The sequence below is a fragment of the Phacochoerus africanus genome, chromosome 8, assembly GCF_016906955.1.
Source record: "Phacochoerus africanus isolate WHEZ1 chromosome 8, ROS_Pafr_v1, whole genome shotgun sequence".
In the NCBI taxonomy this organism is placed as follows: Eukaryota; Metazoa; Chordata; class Mammalia; order Artiodactyla; family Suidae; genus Phacochoerus; species Phacochoerus africanus.
In genome coordinates, this window is record NC_062551.1 from 11,961,623 (window position 1) to 11,982,364 (window position 20,742).

General features: G+C 46.3%; 1 protein-coding gene across 8 annotated transcripts in view; it reads left to right on the forward strand.

The window, feature by feature from the left end:
- The window catches only part of ADAT1 (adenosine deaminase tRNA specific 1), a 28,167-nt gene that overhangs the window by 3,922 nt on the left and 3,503 nt on the right, over window positions 1-20,742 (forward strand). For 4 of the 8 annotated variants that reach the window (XM_047794046.1, XM_047794045.1, XM_047794044.1 and 1 more), the window contains exons 4-10: window positions 625-679; window positions 1,300-1,430; window positions 5,309-5,912; window positions 7,986-8,131; window positions 9,153-9,252; window positions 13,625-13,708; window positions 20,127-20,213. In XM_047794046.1, the coding sequence (XP_047650002.1) occupies window positions 625-679; window positions 1,300-1,430; window positions 5,309-5,912; window positions 7,986-8,131; window positions 9,153-9,252; window positions 13,625-13,708; window positions 20,127-20,213 (1,207 nt within the window). The remainder of the gene's footprint in view (window positions 1-624; window positions 680-1,299; window positions 1,431-5,308; window positions 5,913-7,985; window positions 8,132-9,152; window positions 9,253-13,624; window positions 13,709-20,126; window positions 20,214-20,742) is intronic. The other 4 variants (XM_047794049.1, XM_047794048.1, XM_047794051.1 and 1 more) reach the window with 3 other exon arrangements.

A 20,742-nucleotide genomic window follows, 5' to 3' on the forward strand; every position in this document is an offset into this window, starting at 1 on the left:
AGACTGTGGAAAACCCTTAGGAGTCTGGCATCTTTGCCTTCATCGATGCCGTTTAACAGATTCCTGCTCCAGTTTGCTTCCCTTATTTTCCTAGCCTCGCCTCCTGGTTATGAGGAAGCTGTTCCAGGACGAGAGTTGATTGAATTTGATGAAATTGTATTACCATGAGCACAAGTTTGGTTCCAGGGTACAAAAGATCTGGACCCCTGTCCTCCAGATAAAGATTTCCCTATAAATCAGAAGTTCTCAGCTAGGGGAGATTTTGCCCCCAGAGGCTATTTGGCAATGTCTGGAGATATTTTTGGTTGTCAAAACTGGGGAGAGGGGCGTATGCTGCTGGTATGTAGCGAGTAGAGGCCAGGAATGCTGCTAAACATCCTATGATGCACAGGATAGAGCCCCCCCTACAACAAAGGATTTTTCAACCCAGAATGTCAGTAGTGCAGAGGTGAGGAAACCCTGCTGCAAATGCTTTGCCATTAGTGATGGCGATACTCTGTGGCAAAGCCCTCCAGGGGCTCTGTGGTCATTCTAGATGCTGGAGGAACTGCTGCGTTGTGCTTCTAGGAACCAGGGCCTCTTCAGTTTCCATATGTCTTCATTAGGGTCCTGTCTTTGCCGCAGGAGACATCCTCAATGATAGCCATGCCGAGGTCGTAGCCAGAAGAAGTTTCCAGAGGTAAAAACACATCCCCAGAGTCTCATTTGGGTAGGGGCCCCAGAATTTGCATTTCTTTTTTTCTTTCTTTCTTTTTTTTTTTTTTTTCTTTTTTGGCCTCACGGGCAGCAAATGGAAGTTCCCGGGCAAGGGATCAAATCCAAGCCACAGCTCGGACCTACGCCACAGCTCTGGCAATGCCTGATCCTTAGCCCACTGTACCACAGCAGGAACTCTTGCATTTCTAACACACTCCCAGATGTTACTGATTACATGTGTTTCTGAACCGCACTTAAAATAGTGCTGGTCTAGACAGTGGTTCTCATACTTGATTGTGCGTCAGAATCAACCGTAGGGTCTGTTAAAACCCACATTGCCGGGCCCACCCCCTGAGATTCAGATTCAGCAGGTCCAGGTGGAAACTGAGAAGTTGCCTTTCTAGTAAATTCCAGCTAATACTAATGCGACTGGTTCCAGGACCACACTTTGAGAGTCACTGGTCTAAACTGTTCTCATAGTTCAAAACTGCTCCCAGTCCCATTGATCTAGAATATTTCCTTCTTAGTAATCACCCAGCCAGAGTCTCTCCCTTTACCGCAGAGACTGGTTGTTCATTCTGATGGCCTCCTGCATCCCATTAGGTACCTCCTCCATCAGCTGCACTTGGCGGTCACTCTGAAGGAGGGTAGCATCTTTATCCCAGGAACTCAGAGAGGACTGTGGAAACTCAGACCAGACACCTTGTTTGTGTTTTTCTCCAGCCATACACCCTGTAAGTATATTCGAGTCTTTGGATTCATGTGACAGTGTCTACTTCCTTATTGCTGTCTTACCCATAGATAGATTTCTCAAAAAAAAAAAAAAAAAAAAAAATTGGCTGAAGTGTAGCTACAACCAGTAACAAGGCCTTTTTGTGAACAGGCCAGTGTGTCTAATCACTTTTGTACAAGGGAAAGTGGGGAAGCTTCACTCGTAACATTTATTCAGTTCTCAGTTCCCAGTCAGATTAAGGAAGCTTAGAGTTGAAACCTCACAAAGCCTGGAACCAACATTAGGGCCTAGAAGTCCGAAGCCCTGAGTTCTGTAGTGATTTTTTCCTGAAACTCATTTCACTCAGTCAGCATATATTTTCTGCTACTCCTCAGGCACATGTGATATACTGGGTGTGTAGCACTGAGTGAGGCTAGTCCCTTGTGGCCTTCCTTGTGGTGCAGGGGATTAAGGAGCTAGTGGTGTCACTGTGCTGGCTCAGTCGCTGCTATGGCATGGGTTCAGTCCCTGGCCTAGGAACTTCCACATGCTGCAGGCTCAGCCGAAAAAAAAAAAAAACTGGTCCCTCACTTACCTTTTCCTAGGAGATGTAGACAGTGGTTGTTGAGGTAAATTTTGGTGAGTTATAAGGGGGTATTCAGGTGCTGTGGATGCATTAGGCAGGAAGATCAGACCTGGCCAAGGAGATCATTTCTGTCCTTTGTCTTTCTGTCTTGAAAACTGAGAAAAATTTCTACCCTCGGTAGACAACAACTCAAGGATGGTCATAAAATTTCTCCACCCTAAACATTTGAAATAAGGATATAAGATTTTTCTCCTGAGTATTAAACTTTAAAACTAGCATATGCAATTAGAGCAGGTGGGAAATCACTCTTACAAGACAATAATCGAGGATCATAATTCAGATAAAAAACATAATAAGGAGTTCCCGTCGTGGCGCAGTGGTTAACGAATCCGACTAGGAACCATGAGGTTGCGGGTTCGGTCCCTGCCCTTGCTCAGTGGGTTAACGATCCGGCGTTGCCGTGAGCTGTGGTGTAGGTTGCAGACGCGGCTCGGATCCCGCGTTGCTGTGGCTCTGGCGTAGGCCGGTGGCTACAGCTCCGATTCGACCCCTAGCCTGGGAACCTCCATATGCTGCGGGAGCGGCCCAAGAAATAGCAACAACAACAACAACAACAACAAAAAGACAAAAAAGACACACACACACAGCAAAAAAAAAAAAACAATAAATTGGGAGTTCCCGTTGTGGCACAGCAGAAATGAATCCAACTAGTATCAGTGAGGATGTGGGTTCCCTGGTCTCTCGGTGGGTTAAGGATCTGACATTGCCGTGAGCTGTGGTGTAGGTCAAAGACATGGCTTGGATCTGGCGTTGCTGTGGCATAGGCGGGCAGCTGTAGCTCCGATTTGACCCCTAGCCTGGGAATCCCCATATGCCTCGGGTGCAGCCCCCCAAAAAAGAGCAAAACAAAAAGCTATTTCTTTAGATTTTAAGGTTATGAGATTTTTTTTTTTTTTGTCTTTTCAGGGCTGTGCCCGAGGCATATGGAAGTTCCCAGCTAGGGGTCTAATTGGAGCTGTAGCCTCCAGCCTATGCCACAGCCGCAGCAAAGCCAGATCAGAGCCACGTCTGTGGCCTACACCGCAGCTCACGGCAACGCCGGATCCTTAATCCACTGAGCAAGGCCAGGGATCGAACCTTCGTCCTTGTGGATACCGGTCAGATTCATTAACGCTGAGCCACAACAGGAACTCTGATGTATCTTTTAAATAATGACTAATGAGAGTTTTAAGGACCTTACTTGAGGGAATAAAAACTCAGCAATCCTCTCTTGATCTTAAAATTTTCTGGAAATGTTACTGGTCTGTGAAATCAAAATCTAGATCCATCGCACTCACTCCCTGGGCCATGGCTAATCTTTTCCATTCTGATGTCCACCCCTGGTTTGCAATGTGCCTGTCTAGCTCCCTGGGCGTATATTCCTCATTACTTATTGATAAGACGGTGCCTGAGTTCGCTACCTCAGACACGTCCTTGGGAGTTGTATCAGCGTGAGTCAGCCTTTCGAGTTCAGGAAACCGTCAAGGTCACATCGCCGAGCTTCAGGGTGGGAGGTGGGCCCCGGCGAATTCTCCAAAGTCACTGTCACCTTGGGAGGTCTCTGGAAGCCCGCCAGCCGCCTCTCTGACAACACTCCCACTTCTGCATCTCTTGCCTTTCTCACTCTTAGATTATAAAGGCCGCAGATGTATGACTTTAGAAAAGCAACGCGCATCAGGTTAGAGTTTGAAGAAGTAGCTCCCTTCTCAAGGGGAAGCTGCCTTTTACTGATACCTGGTTTTCTCAGCGTCTCTGTAGACACAGAGTAGGTCAGAAATCTCTGAACAAGCACAGGGAAACGGCAGTTGTGTCGCTGACTGAGAGTCTTTTCCGTGAAGATGTGCACGTAAACCTCCAAGATGGAGAAATTGTGAGCATTATTTGCCAAACTCATTCAACTATGAAATCAACCACCCGCTTTTGTTTTCCAAGGCATCTGATGGGATAACATTGCACAAAAGGCCCTTGGGAAACCTCGCTCATTTTAATCCAGAGGTTCTCAACTCAGGGCGCTTTTGCTCCCCGGGGGACGTTTGGCAAGCTCTGCAGACGTTTTGGTGTCACATGCGGCGGGGGGATCTAGAAGGCAGAGACCAGGGAGGCTGCCAGACATCGTGTAATAGACAGGACAGTCCCCGTGGCAAGAATTACCTGGCCCAAAATGTCAGTGTGGAGGTTGAGAAACCTGGTCTAAACCAGTGTTTCCAAAACTTCCTGTGATAAGAATCACCTGGGATTTTTGTTAAACTGTTCAGTTTTCAAGACTTCTCCCCCTGGGAGAGTCGAACTCACTGGGTCTTGGATGAGGTCTTTGGCAACAGCCCCACAGGATTCTTTTTTTTTTTTCTTTTTACAGCCACACCTGCAGCATATGGAAGTTTTCAGGCTAAGGGTCAAATCAGAGATGCAGCTGGGGTCTCTGCCATAGCCACGGCAATACTGGATCCAAGCTGCACCTGCGACCGACCTGGCAGCTCTCAACAAAACTGGATCTTTAACCCCCTGAACAAGGCCAGGGATTGAACCTGCATCCTTATAGAGACAACATCAGGTCCTTAACCCACTGAGCCACAGCAGGAACTCTGAGAGGAAATTTGTTTATTTTTTATATACATACACACACACACATATATATATTTTTTGCTTTTTAGGGCACCCAAGGCATATGGAGGTTCCCAGGCTAGGGGTCAAATGGAGCTATAGCTGCCAATCTACACCACAGCTACAGCCACATGAGATCCAAGCTGTGACCTATACCACAGCTCACAGCAACGCTGAATCCTTAACCCACTGAGCAGGGCCAGGGTTTGAAACCACATCTTTATTGAAACTGGTTGGATTCTTAGCCAGCTGAGCCACAATGGGAACTCCAAAATCTGTATTTCTTTCTTCTTTTTTTTTAATTTTATTTATTTATTTATTTATTTTTGTCTTTTTGCCTTTTCTAGGGCCACTCCCATGGCACATGGAGGTTCCCAGGCTAGGGGTCCAGTCGGAGCTGTAGCCGCCGGCCTACACCAGAGCCACAGCAACACGGGATCGGAACCGCGTCTGCGACCTACACCACAGCTCACGGCAACGCTGGATCGTCAACCCACTGAGCAAGGGCAGGGACCGAACCCGAACCTCATGGTTCCTAGTCAGATTCGTTAACCACTGCACCACGATGGGAACTCCCAAAATCTGTATTTCTAACGAGTTCCCAGGAGATACTGATGCGGCTGGTTGGGGGCCACTTGGAGAACCACTGGTTTAAGGGGTTTCTTCTCGTGCAGGTGGCGATGCCTCCATCATTCCAATGCTTGAGTCTGAAGATCAGCCTTGCTGTCCTGTCAGCAGAGATTGGGCCAATAACCCATCAGTAGAAACCAATAATAACCTAAAAGCCCCCGAAGGTAAAAGGAAATGTGAAGACCCAGATAGTCCTGGGACCAAAAAGACGAGGCTTGAGCCGGGGCCTCCTGATGGTATGACTCACGATCAGAGTTTTGACAATCAGGAAAGTGGCCCAGTCCCACCAGATGTCAACAGCTCTCATCTCACTGCAGAGGAACTGGCCACCGTCCCTGGAATGGCCCACAGTGGTGCCAAAGTGGTGGACATTTATAGAACTGGAGCTAAGTGTGTGCCTGGAGAAGCTGGCGACTTGGGAGGGCCTGGTGCTGCGTATCACCAGGTAGGGCTGCTCCGCATGAAGCCAGGCCGAGGGGACAGGACTTGCTCCATGTCCTGCAGTGACAAGTTGGCACGGTGGAACGTTCTTGGATGCCAAGGGGCACTGCTGATGCACTTCCTGGAAGAGCCTGTCTACCTGTCAGCCGTGGTCATTGGGAAGTGCCCGTACAGCCAGGAGGCCATGCAGAGAGCACTGATTAGAAGGTAAGAGAGCAGGGAGGGAAGTCTCTCCAAGAAACAGTCTGAGCATTTGTCCAAAAAGCCTTGGACAGGAGCTCCCACTGGGGCACAGTGGGAACGAATCTGACTAGTAGCCACGAAGATGCAGGTTTGACCCCTGTCCTCGCTCAGTGAGTGGGTTAAGGATCCGGCATTGCCATGAGCTGTGGTGTAGGTCGCAGACGCAGCTCAGATCTGGCATTGCTGTGGCTGTGGTGTGGGCTGGCAGCTGTAGCTCCAATTCGACCCCTAGCCTGGGAACTTCATATGCTTCAAGTGGGGCCCTAAAAAGCACACACAAAAAAAGCCTCGGACACACATGCATATATACATACAAAGACTTGAGAACTGTCATAAGGAAATAATTAAGTGCTGAAATATTTAGCTTTGAGTGAACTTATTTAAAAAAAAGGAGAGGACAAAGAAAAAAAAAAGAAATGATCAGCAATAGAAGATTGTGATTTTTTGGTTTGTTTGTTTTTTTTTTTTTTTTTTGGCCAAACCTGAAGCATGTGGAAGTTCCTGGGCCAGGGATGGAACCATCGCCACAGCATCAACCCAAGCCGCTGCAGTGACCACACTGGATTCCTAACCCACTGCACCACAAGAAAACTTCAACAATTGTGATTTTTGTTACAACTAATATTGATGAATATGGGAAGAAAGATGCTCGTTGAGTTCTCTTTGTGGCTCAGCGGTTAATGATTCCAACTAGGATCCATGAAGACTCGGGTTTGATCCTGGCCTTGCTCAGTGGGTTAAGGATCCGGCATTGCCATGAGCTGTGGTGCAAGTCACAGACGCGGCTCAGATCCCATGTTGCTGTGGCTGTGGTGTAGGCCGGCAGCTGTAGCTCCGATTTGACCCCTAGCTTGGGAACTTCCATATGCCGTGGGTGCAGCCCTTAAAAAAAAAAAAAAAAAAAAAGATGCTCATAAAGAGCAATTTAGAAGATAAAATTAGTTCATTCTTGTCTTAAAGTATATATGCACATAGAAAAACATTGTAGAAGGATACACACCAAGGTATTGATAGGATTACCTCTAACTTGTGGTGTTATGTGGTTTTCTCTTCTTTGTATGTACTCTATTTTCTAATTTTTTATACAGTGTGCATATATTACTATTACAATGTTTAAAAACCCTCAAACATTAGTGTTGAAGTGTGATCTCCCTGAAGAAGGGCAGATTAATGCTGTAGTAACGTAGGGCAGAATTAGCCATAGCCTGGAGAAGCCCGTGGGCCCTTGTCACATATACTACTCCTGAAGCAACTCTAGGAAGCAGCCCCGGGATATGACCCGGAATTAGTAGAAATATCCACATAAAAATTGTGCACGAGGAGTTCCCGCTGTGGCACAGCAGTTTAAGGATCCAGCATTGTCACCACAGTGGCTCAGATCACTGCTATGACATGGGTTCAGTCCCTGGCCCTGGAATTTCCACATGCCTTGGCCACAAAAAAAGGTGTGAATTTTATGGTATATAAACTATATACCAATAAAGATGTTAAGGGGTAAAAAGGCAACCCTAGGCAATGTGCCCAAGACATTTTCTCTGTTTTCCATGTTTTCCTGATTCTGACACTTTTAAGTTGTTGTCGGCTCAGTTGTACCTCTACTTCATGTTGGCATTTGGTTTGTACAAAATATCCAAGAGAAAAATATGAAGCTTTTATATTATAGGATAATTCTGGTTTCTGGCATGATTGAAGGATTCCCTAGGAAGCAGATCCCAACAGGTTCTACTTAAGGTTTTCAAATCTTTCAAAGGCAGTATAAGGAATGGAGTTTGGTGTTAAAGTCCCTGAGGAATGGTGATTCAGTTCATAGTTGCCACTTTAAGGTGACGGCATGGCCCTTCCTCCAGCCATGGGGGTCAGCTAGATTCTGTTTTGTCTCAACATTCTGTGCCATCCGCCCCATAAATAACTAAGTCCACACACCTCCGAAGGCCTTGGCCTCCCCCTGAGACGTGGATGGCGATGCAGTCCACAGTCCTCAGTACTCTCTTTCTTGCGGAACGAGCCTCATCTGCGTGCGTTTTCCCTCACATTTAGGTGTCGGACCATCTCGGCTTTACCCAAAGGCTTTGGAGTTCAAGAAGTGAAAATACAGCAGTCAGATATACTATTTGAACAAAGCCGCTGTGCGGTGCAGGCAAAAAAGGCTGACAGCTCAGGCCGACTTGTTCCTTGTGGGGCAGGTAAGGGATCCGGGTTCCACTTGTCCTGGAGTAACTTGTCCCCAGACCACAGAGTTCCTAGGAGGGGCTGCATCCTCCCAGCCTGGGAAGGCAGTTTATTGCCCGAGCGGTCAATAGTGTGGGTTCAGGAGACACCCACGCTGGGTCAAGTTCATGCTCTATGTGACCCTTGGCACCTTGTCCTCTCTTAGCCTCAGTCTCTTCACCTTCAGATAAGAATATCATTTATTCCTCAGGGTTGTTATGAAGATTAAATGAGAAACCCTGTTTCATGCATGTACTGTGTGTCCACCATGGAAACGCGTGATGACCGTTAGCTATGATGATGACGAATCATGAACTACTTTTACTGTTGTGCTCTGGAGGCCAGGCAGCAGCAGCCACTGTCTCTGACGTCATAGCCAGCTCTCACGGTCTGCAGAGATAGGAAAATATTTTTATTAAAATATCTCTGACAGGAGTTCCCGTCATGGCTCAGTGGTTAACAAATCCAACTAGGAACCATGAGGTTGTGGGTTCGATCCCTGGCCTTGCTCAGTGGGTTAAGGCTCCGGTGTTGCCGAGAGCTGTGGTGTCGGTTGCAGATGCGGCTCGGATCCCGAATTGTTGTGGCTCTGGTGTAGGCCGGCAGCTACAGTTCCGATTAGATCCCTAGCCTGGGAACCTCCATGTGCTGCGGGAGCGGCCCCAGAAAAGGCAGAAAGACAAATAAATAAATAAAATACCTCTGACAGGAGTTCCTGGCATGGCGCAGCGGAAACAAATCCAACTAGGAATCATGAGGTTATGGGTTCGATCCCTGGCCTCACTCAGTGTTGCCTTGAGGTGTGGTGTATGTCACAGGCACAGCTTGGATCCAGCGTTGTTGTGGCTGTGATGTAGGCTGGCACCTATAGCTCTGATTCGACCCCTAGCCTGGGAACCTCCATGTGCCATGGGTGTGACCCTAAAAAGACACAAGGCCAAAAAAACCCAAAAAACCTCTGATGTTACTTAACCTCAGAATCTTATCTTTTCGTAGCCATCAGCTGGAGCGCAGTTCCTGAGCAGCCTTTGGATGTCACTGCCAATGGTTTTCCACAGGGAACAACAAAGAAAGCAATCGGAAGCCCTCAGGCCAGGTACAGCATGCTGGGGCAGAGGGAGGCGGGGGCTGTGCTCACGCCCCACCCTGCAAAAAGAAACCTCACGCCTGTTAGCAGCCCCTCCCCATCATCTTCTCCAGCCCTTGCCATCCACAGATCTATTCTAGAATTTGACTACATGAAATCATACAAAAGGTGGCTTATTTCACTCTGCATAAGGTTTTCAAGGTTCATCCATGTTGTATCATGGGTCACTCCCTCATTCCTGAATTCCAGTGGATGGATATACCAGGTTTTTATCCATTCATCCATCGACGGGCATTTGGGTCATCGAACGTTTTGGCTGATGTGAATAATAACGCTGCTATGAACATTCATAGACAAGCTTTTGGGTGGACGTGTGTGTTTGTAGTTCTCTTGGGTATACCTAGGAGTGGGATTTCTGGGTCACAGGATAACTAACTTGGGAGGAACTGCCAAACTGTTGACGTAACATCTGTACCATTTTAAACTCCCATCAACAATGTGTGAGTGTTTCAGTTATCCACATCCTTTCCGACATTTGTTATTGTAATCATTCTCCTGGATGAGAAGTGCCGTCTTGTGATTTTGATTTGCATTTCCCTAAGAACTAATGATCTTGAGCATCTTTTCCTGTGCTTACTGGGCATTTGTATATCTCTCTCTTTTTTTTTTTTTTTTGGCCGCACCTATAATAGCATATGAAAATTCCCAGCTCAGCTATCAAATCTGTCTCCACAGAGATAGTGCCATTATCCTTAACCCACTGCACCACAGCAGGAACTCCCTGTATATCTTCTTTAAAGAAATGTATATTCAGATCCTTTGCCCCCCTTCCTTTTTTCTTGTGGCACCCTCAGCAGGCAGAAGTTCTCGGGCCAGGGATCTTACCCACACCACAGCAGCAAACTAAACTAGAGCAGTGACAATACTGGACCCTTAACCTGCTGAGCTGCCAGGGAACTCTCCTTTGCCCATTATTTATTTATTTATTTATTTATTTATTCTTTTTACCACCATACCTGCAGCATATGGGAGACTCCTGGGCCAGGGGTCCAATCAGAGCTGCAGCTACAGGCCTATACCACAGCCATAGCAATACAGGATCCAAGCTGCACGTATGACCTGCACCACAGCTTGCAGCAATGCCAGATCCTCAACCCACAGAACAAGGCCAGGGATTGAACCTGCATCTTTATGGATACTAGTCAGTTTCATTACAATTGAGCCACAGCAGGAACTCCTGTCTTTTTCTTGTTGATTTGTAAGATTTCTTTGTATTTTCTGCTTTTGAGTCCTTTGTCAGAGATACATTTGCAAATATTTTCTCCAAATCTGTGGGTTATCTTTTCTTTTTTTTCCTTTTTTTTTTTCTTTTGTCTTTTTAGGGCCACACCACCTGAGGCAAATGAAGTTTCCCAGGCTAGGGGTTAAATCAGAGCTGTAGCCACTGGCCTATACCACAGCCACAGCAATGCCAGATCTGAGCCGCATCTGCAACCTATACACAGCTCATAGCAACTCTGGCTCCTTAACCCATTGAGCAAGGCCAAGGATTGAACCTGCCTCCTTGTAGATACTAGTCAGATTTGGTTCCACTGAGCCACAACAGGAACTCCTGTCTTTTCTTTTTTTTTTTTTTTTTTTTTTTTTTTAGGTCCGAACCCACAGCATATGGAAGTTCCCAGGCCACGGGTTGAATCTGAACTGCATCTGCTGGCCTACACCAGAGCCAAAACAATGAGGGATCCAAGCTGCGTCTGCAGCCTACAGCACAGATCTTGCCAATGCCAGATCCCCAACCCACTGAGTGAGGCCAGGGGTCAAACTTGCATCCTCATGGATCCTAGTTGGATTCTTTTCTGCTGCGCCACAAAGGGAACTCCAATCTTTTCATTTTTGGAAAGTGTCTTTAAAGCAGAAGAGTTTTATTTTGCTGTATTTTTTTATTTTTTATGTTTTATTTTTTGCTTTTTAGGGCCGCACCTGTGGCATGTGGAGGTTCCCAAGCTAGGGGTCAGATTTGAGCTACAGCTGACGGCCTACACCACAGCAGTCTGGGCCAAGTCTGTGACCTACACCACAGCTCACGACAGTGCCGGATCTTTGACCCACTGATTGAGGCCAGGGATTGAACCTGCAACCTCATGGTTCCTACTTGGATTTGTTTCTTCTGTGCCACAATGGGAACTCCAAGCACAAGAGTTTTAAATTTTAGAGTTCCCATTGTGATTCAGAAGGTTAAGAATCCAACATAGTATCCATGAGGCTGAGGGTTCAATCCCTGACCTTGCTCAGTGGGTTAAGGATCCAGCGTTGTCACAGCTGCAGCTGAGGTCACAAGTGCGGCTTGGATCTGATCCCTGGCCCAGGGAACTCCATGTATCACAGGGTGGCCAAAAGAAAGAAAGAAATGTTCACCTTGCCCACTCTGCTCTTTCCTCCTAGTGAGCCGCGGGAGGTCTGCAGTAGCCGGGGGCGGGCCAGGCTGTGGGCTAGCAGTCTCTCCACCACAGGGATTTCCTACGCAGTCTGAATTAAACTGCCTCTCAGTGACTGTTGTAGGACCCCCACAATTTCCAGGTAGTTCCTTTCACTCTACGTGGCTTTTCCGTTTCTTTATTATCCCCCATAACAAGTTTTGTTGTTAAGTTCTCTTGTAGCACTGCGGGTTAAGGGTCCAGCATTATCGCTGCTGTGGCACGGGTTCAGTCCCTGACCCAGGAATTCCTGTGTGCCTTGGGTGCGGCGAAAAAAAAAAAAAAAAGTTTTATTCTTCACAACCACTAACCGGGTTCAAATAGCCTAGACAGCAGACCTAGCCTGTTTCCCGGTGGCTTAGCTGTTGAATGAGTAAAATTTGGGGGTAGAGATTTTTTTTAACCAGTTTTTCCCCAAGAGCCTCCTGGCTTCAGGCCACCGTCTGCATCTCTCAGGGGACCAGCCCTTAGCCACTGGCCCGGATATGTAAGCAGGACAGGTCACAGGGGACAGGGACCACATTTCCTGCTGAGCTGTGCCTCTGCTGTCAGCGACAGGCTAGCAGCAGTTCATACTGGCCCCACCCCCTGACTGTGGCTTCACTTTGCTGCTTTGCTCAGGTCTAAATACTCTTCACTATGAACCTACATCCTCTTTAACCTTGAAAGCCCAGCTCAGTTACTACTGCTTTCTGGCTCAAAATTACCATCTTCTCCGTAGATTCCCCAAGTGCTGTTTTCCAGCCTGTCCCGATATGGCAATGCTTTCTATGCGATTAGGAGTCCCCCAAGTTCTCTCTCTGGGTCTCTCTCCAATTATGCAGGTAACTTGAACAAGTCCAGTAGGTCTTTGGGCCCCACCGTGTTCATATCTGTAAACCAAGGATGTTGGAGTAGATGATCTGAGGTCTCTGACACGTTGTGATTGTCTCTCCACTTATTTTATTTTATTTTGTCTTTTTGTCCTTTTTAGGGCCGAAGCCATGGCATATGGAGGTTCCCAGGCTAGGGGTTGAATCGGAGCTGTAGCCACCAGCCTACACCAGAGCCAGAGCAATGCCAGATCTGAGCCACATCTGCAACCTACACCACAGCTCACGGCAACACCGGATCCTTAACCCACTGAGCGAGGCCATGGATGGAACCCACAACCTCATGGTTCCTAGTCAGATTCACTTCCGCTGTACCACGACGGGAACTTCTTGTTTCTCCATTTAGAAGGCAGACTCCTTACAGGAGGAAGGGCATGGTGGAAATAGCAGAGGCTTGGCAGTTCAGGAAACCACTGTTTAATTCCTAGCTACCTTTCCCCCCAAGCTGTGTGAACTTGGGCACAGTACATTACCTCTCTGAGGAACGATACAGCAGGGGTAACTCAGAATGTCTGCCGCACAGGAGTGTTGTGAGAGTTGAATGAGGGCGTGTCTCTAACATGGTGCAGGGCTTGCAGTAGACATCTCATTAAGATAGATTTCGGAGTTCCTATCATGGTGCAGCGGAAACGAACCTGACTAGGAACCATGAGGTTGTGGGTTCGATCCCTGGCCTCGCTCAGGGGGTTAAGCATCCGGTGTTGCCGTGAGCTGTGGTGTAGGTCACGGATGTGGCTCAGATCTGGCGTTGCTGTGGCTGTGGCATAGGCCAGCAGCTGTAGCTCCGATTCTGCCTCTAGCCTGGGAACCTCCATGTGCCGCAGGTGTGGCCCTAAAAAGCAAAATTAATTAATTAATTAATTAATTAAATTACTGGTGCAACACTCAAAGGTAATATTTTATTTAAGTCTTTATGTTTATTACAAACAACAAGATAATAACAGGAATCAGATGAAGGACCCCCATTTTCAAGATGCTTAATTTTACCTTTTGCCCTAAACTGGTGAATCTTTTTCAATTCTCTTTGCCCTGAAGAGACAAATCCTCTTCCCATCTGGCGAAATACCAGAGCATCCTGGAAAGATTATTACATGCCTCGTTGGATTATAAAAGAGGAAGGTAAGAGATTTAAAAAAAAAAATCTAGGAGTTCCCATCATGGCGCTGCGGAAACGAATCTGACCAGGAAAGATGAGGTTGCAGATTTGATCCCTGGCTCTCTCTGTGGGTTAAGGATCCAGCGTTGCCGTGAGCTGTGGTGTAGGTCACCAAGACAGCTTAGATCTGGCATTGCTGTGGCTGTGGTGTTGTAGGCCGGCAGCTATAGCTCCAGTTAGACCCCTAGCCTGGGAACTTCTATAAGCCTCAGGTGCGGCCCTAAAAAGCAAAAAAAAACAAAACAAAACAAAACAAAAATAAAAAAACAAAAAAAACTTAAAAATTAAGAAATTTTTTAAAAATCAGAGTTCCCGTCGTGGCGCAGTGGTTAACGAATCCAACTAGGAACCATGAGGTTGCGGGTTCGGTCCCTGCCCTTGCTCAGTGGGTTAACGATCCGGTGTTGCCGTGAGCTGTGGTGTAGGTTGCAGACGCGGCTCGGATCCCGCGTTGCTGTGGCTCTGGCGTAGGCCGGTGGCTACAGCTCCGATTCAACCCCTAGCCTGGGAACCTCCATATGCCGTGGGAGCGGCCCAAGAAATAGCAACAACAACAAAAACAACAACGACAAAAAAAGGACAAAAAAAAAATCTAGGAGTTTCTTTTGGTGCAGCAGGTTAAGGATCTGATGTTGTTGCAGCAGTGGCTGAAGATACTCCTGTGACACAGGTTTGATGCCTGGCTAGGGAATTTCCATGTGCTATGGGTGTGGCAAAATCTCAGTGTGTCAAAGTATGTAAGAATAAAGGTAGGAATAGACCGAAATGTAAATGTATAATCTTTAAAAAATTATGTATCTCTGTGTATAGCTTTCCTTGCTCTTTGATGCACAAACCAGCAGTGTTAACCAACTCATCAGGAAAAATCTAACATCTAAAAATGTAATCCTCACTGCTAAAAGGAACCAGGGCTCATTGGAGCATAGCATCTAGCAGCCACCAAGATTATTTTGCTCCACAGATGACACCAGTCGTTATTTCTGGATGTCACTTTGACAGAGGAATTACTAGTATGGTCACTCGGTTATGTTGTTGACGAGTCTTGAGAAGGGTCTTACTTCTGTGAAGGGAGCTCTTCTCCAGCAGAGGAGAGATTCCCAGTGTGTCTTTATAGCTGCAACACCTTACCCTTACTCATGAAATGACTTACACCAAAAGCATTCACACGAGAAAGTGCCATTTTCAGATGGCATGTACAGATCTGGTCTCAAGAAGCTGTTAAAGTCTCTATCACTGATGGCTCCTTACAGTGACACCAGAGGCTTTGACATTCCACCACCTGTTGGTGGTGAATACAGTCCATTTGGCTCCTTGCATTGAGGTGTAAGTGATACGTTCCTTTAATGAACCTGGAGCGGATCCCATTTCCAGGATACAGATCATGACATGGTTGGTTGCTAAAGCTTCTTGTTCTTACGAATGAAATGCTTTGATACACTTCAGGAAGGTCGTGTGATGATAAGAGCCAAATCTTCTCTCCTTGATGGACATCCGTGACCCCTGGGTTACAGCAAACGTTTCAATCCTTTGGTGATCACCCATTGGATAGGTTTCACTGACAGTGAACTGTCAGATTGACTTGTTCTTGAGTAATGGTTTTCTCAGTTAAACACCTGCCCAGTGTTTTGGTTCTATAGTTTTGTTAGTTCATTTTCAGTTCAAGGGGATTGATATCTCAAACTGACATTTCTTACTTCAGCTTTAGCTGCAAGTCTTTATTAGCTTAATCAGGCCACTTTGTTAATTGAGTGGAAAAAAATATGAGTACTTTGAGCTGCAAGGATTTCATGTATCTAACCTGCAATGACCCAGCGCATGGTTATGTATCAAAAAGGCTCTCAGGTCCAATACAAGCTCCCTGTCAGAGAAACTCATTTTATTTTCTCCTCTTTTAGAAAAAGAAACTATAGGAGTTCCCATCATGACGCAGCGGAAACAAATCTGACTAGGAACCATAAGGTTGTGGGTTCGATCCCTGGCCTCACTCAGTGGGTTAAGGATCCGGCTTTGCCCTGAGCTGTGGTGTAGGTCACAGATGCGATTCGAGTCTGGAGTTGCTGTGGCTGTGGTGTAGGCCGGCAGCTATATCTCTGATTCGACCCCTAGCCTGGGAACCTCCCTATGCCGCGGGTACGGCCCTAAAAAAAAAAAAAGACAGAAAAAGAAACTATAGTAATTTTTTGGGAATCTATATGTTTTAAGAGAACACATATCAAGGAGTCCCCACTGTCCCACAGTGGCTTAAATAGCCAGTGTTGCTGAAGCTGTGGCATACGTCACAGCCATGGCTTAGACTAAATCCCTGGCCCAGGAACTTCTATATGCAACAGGTGAGGCCAAAGAAAAAGTGAACACATATCAAATCTAGAATATATGTTTTGGAGTTCCCGTCATGGCTCAGTGGTTAACGAATCCAACTAGGAACCAAGAGGTTGCGGGTTCGATCCCTGGCCTTGCTCAGTGGGTTAAGGATCTGGCGTTGCCGTGAACTGTGGTGTAGGTTGCAGACGCGGCTCGGTTCCTGTGTTTCTGTGGCTGTGGCGTAGGCCAGCAGCTACAGCTCCGATTAGACCCCTAGCCTGGGAATCTCCATATGCCGCGGGTTCGGCCCAAGAAATGGCAAAAAGACAAAAAAAAAAAAGAATGTATATTTTAATATATAATATATTTACATATTTATTATATAATAGCATAATTTATATATTATATAATAGTATATATTGTAGATTAATATTATATAATAGTGTAATACTGTTATAAATATATAATATCATAATTTATAATATGTATTTAAAGTCTATTTCATTTCTATTCCATTGGTCTGTTTGTTTATCCTTGTGCCAAAACCATACTCTTCCTCCCACCCCACTTGTTACAGCCACACCCACGGCATATGGGAACTCCCAAAACCAAACTGTTATTAACTGTAGTTTTATAAGATGGTATCTGTTAGGGAAAGTCCCCTTGCCTTGTCTTTCAACAGTGTCTTGACTTTTCTTGGACTTTAAATCTCAAAATCAATTTGTGGAGAATTAACATCTTTCAGTGTTAATTCTTCCAAACCAGGAATGTGGTGTATATCTCTCTCTATAATCCTGGTGCCAAATTGGCAGATGTGCCCCAAACTTAAAACAAGCAGTTACTTAGGTCTTCCCTCCTTAAATTTCAGTAGATTTTATTATTTTCTTCACGTAGATTTTCTTTTATTAGATTTATTTCTTGAATGTTGTATTAGTTATCTCTTGCTGCATAACAGATTATACACACACCCTGAAAAAAAGACTTACGGGCTTCAAACAACAATTAACATTTATTATTTCATAGTCTCTGTGGGTCAGGAATTTGAGAGGAGCTTAGCTGAGTAATTCAGGCTCAGGGGCTCATGAGGTTGCAGTCCATTCTGTCAGCCAGGGCTGCAGTCATCGAAGGCTTGACTGGGGCTGGTGGGTCTAGTTTCAAAATGCCTCACTCATGTGGCTGCTGGGTCAGTGCTGGCTGCTGCCAGGAGGGCTCAGTTCCTCTCAACTTGGATCTCTCCATAAGGCTACAATTATTCATGTTCACACCATGATGCCTGGTTTCCCCATAGAGTGGGCAATCCAAGAGAGCAAGGCAGAAGCCACTGTCTTGTATGACTAGCCTCAGAAGTCACACTCCATCTGCAGTCTCCTAATGGTTGTTCAGGTCAGCCCTATTCACTGTGGGAGAGGATTGCATGAGTGTGAATTCCAGGAAGCGAGAATCATTTGAATCATTTGGAATCGATTGAAATCAAGAATCATTTGAGATTAGCTACCATCAATACTCTCTCTCTCTTTTTTTTTTTTTCGTCTTTTTGACTTTTCTAGGGCCACTCCCGAGGCATATGGAGGTTCCCAGGCTAGGGGTTGAATCGGAGCTGTAGCCGCTTGCCTACACCAGAGCCACAGCAACTTGGGATCCCAGCCACGTCTGCGACCTACACCACAGCTCACGGCAACACCAGATCCTTAACCCACTGAGCAAGGCCAGGGATCGAACCCGCAACCTCTTGCTTCCTAGTCGGATTCGTTAACCACTGCGCCACCACGGGAATTCCATCGATGCTCTCTCAAGTAATTCATTTCATTTTCTGGCCATTGCTTTTGCAATCAATTTTTTTGTGGTTTTCATTTTGTTTATTATTTCATTTTGTTTATTTCATATTGTTAAATTATTTCATGTTTATTTCTCTCTGACAGTTAATGTTTGTATCTAACAACTTAGCTAACTCTTTTTTGCGGCGGGAGGTGGGGGGGCACACCCACAGCATATGGAGGTTCCCAGGCTAGGGTCGAATCAGAGCTGTACCTGCTGGCCGACACCACAGCCACAACACCACCAGATCGTTAACCCACTGAGCGAGGCCAGGGATCAAACCTGTGTCCTCATGGATGCTAGTCAGGTTTGTTTCCACTGAGCCACGATGGGAACTCCTGCTAACTCTCATTATTCTACTAATGTATCTGGGAATTCTTCTGGAATTTTTTTTTTTTTGTCTTTTGTCTTTTTTGTTGTTGTTGTTGTTGTTGCTATTTCTAGGGCCGCTCCCACGGCATATGGAGGTTCCCAGGCTAGGGGTTGAATCGGAGCTGCAGCCACCGGCCTACGCCAGAGCCACAGCAACGCGGGATCCGAGCCGCGTCTGCAACCTACACCACAGCTCACGGCAACGCCGGATCGTTAACCCACTAAGCAAGGGCAGGGATCGAACCCGCAGCCTCATGGTTCCTAGTCGGATTTGTTAACCACTGCGCCACGACGGGAACTCCTGGAATTTTTTTAATGCAGACAATCTCTTCCAAGTAGTCCTTCTCTATACTTTCACTTCCTTTGATTTTCTATATTTTCATGACTTACTGGGCTGACCAGAACTGACAATATCACAGTCATCTGCAAATAATGACTTTGGTTTTTGCTTTACAATCTTTATTCTTGTTGTTTCTTGTCTTACTGGCCACACCTTCTGTATAATGTTGGATGAAAGCAGTGATAGCAAGTATCCTTATATTAATCCTGATTGTTAAGGACATAAATTTCCTGTAGGCTTTTCATAGCTATCCTTTATAAATTTAAATCCTGTCTTTTCTAGTTCTAGTCCTAGTTTGCTAAAAGGTTTTAATTCACTCAGTGGATGTTGAATTCTAATAAATGCTTTTTCTGTATATATTTTCCTCATAACTGTGTTACTTTTCTCCTTTAATCTATTAATGAGTTCCAGTAGTTTTTTGGTTGTGGCTTTTTTAAAATGTTAAAGCAGCCCAGAGAGAGAGGCATGTGGGAGCCCAGTGTTCCCTTTCCAGCAGTGATTCCTCCAGGAGGCCAGGTCCCAGCCAGATAAGAGGGCTTTTTAGCGCACTGTATAATTCCCTATTTCATATGTGCCAGAGCCAGCCTCTGTGTCTGAGCCGATGGTACAATTTTCAAGGAAAGGTACAGTATATAAAACAAGAGTGTACGTTGTAGGCACGCACAACACATCCCAACTTCTAGATCAGCCCACAAATATATGTGTATATGAGGGAAAGGAAGGTGGCACATCCCTCTAGGCCCCAGCTGGCGTGAATGGGCAAATCCAAGAAGGCCTAAGTGGCTGGTAGGCATTCACACTGATTTCCTTCACTCTTCCAAACCATGACCCCCATGGAGCTTGATGGATTCACCTCCAAAGGAGCGTGTGGAGATTCTTTGTTGAGTGACTTGTCCAAATGGGCTTTATAACCACGTTCTCACAATGAGCAGGAGTCCCATCTCTGAAACAAAGCTTTCCATTGCCTGTGAGCCATCTTACTCGAGAGGCCAGCTCCCTTGAAAGGAGGTAGCCAAACATGGCTGATGGGTGTCCTGGGGGCAAAATTTAATAATTCCCTCTCTCTCTCTCTCTCTCTTTTTTTTTTTTTTTTTTTGGTCTTTTGTCTTTTTAGGGCCAAACCCACAGCATATGGAGGTTCCCAAGCTAGGGGCTGAGTTGGAGCTGTTGCTGCCAGCCTACGCCACAGCCACAGCAGCACAGAATCCAAGCTGTGTCTGTGTCCTGCACCACAGCTCACGGCAACCCTGGATCCTTAACCCACTGAGCAAGGCCAGGGATCGAACCTGTGTGTTCGTAGATACTAGTCAGGTTCGTTAACCACTGAGCACCATGGGGACTCCTGATAACATAATTCTTAAGATGAGAATAATTTTTGTTCCTCAACCTAATCAGACTCTTAGGTCTGGGTTTTTCTTCTTGCCAAGGGCTGGTGAAAATAGGGACTCTGGGACATTCATAACTAAAAAGATACAGTGTGAAGCCCAGTATCTTTGATAGGGGCCTGCTACATGGCAAACAATAAAACCTCTTGATTTTCTTTTTCCAAACAGATCCCGAATCAGCAAAGTAGAGCTCTTTAGATCATTCCAGAAGCTGCTAAGCAGTGTTTCAGAGGACAAGTGGCCAGACTCACTCAGGTAATGCCATTGACCTAAGTGTTTTCTTATTTAGGAAGTCATGTGGTTTAATTTTGGCTTATGAATGGCAGAAAGCATTGGCAGGCATAGTGGATCAGTAGGCCAGTGGGTACTTATTACTGACCTCGTGTTCTTCTTTCCCCATAGCCACAGGTGCAGATTCGTGCATGATCGGAGGTGTGGTAGGTGGGTAGTTGGGTGGTACAGAGTCCCGAGACCCTAAGGGTAGCGCTGGGGCCTGGCCCATCCCAGGCCCTCCCTGTATTCTGCCCCACACGGAGAGCATTGTGGAAATGAGTGCTTGGGGGCAGCACCTTCGGACAGGAACATCGTTCTCTCCCCTTTGTTCCCTCAGTGGTTGTTAACCGCAGCCCCTTGACTTAAATTACGTTCCACAGTCATTTAGAGAGTGCAGAGAACTATGAAACCACTTCAGGGGCAGGCGGGGGCAGGGGCAGAATTCACCAACCACTGCCCAGAGTTAGGCCACACCTCATGGGGTCAGGGCACAGTCCCCACGGCTGGCCTC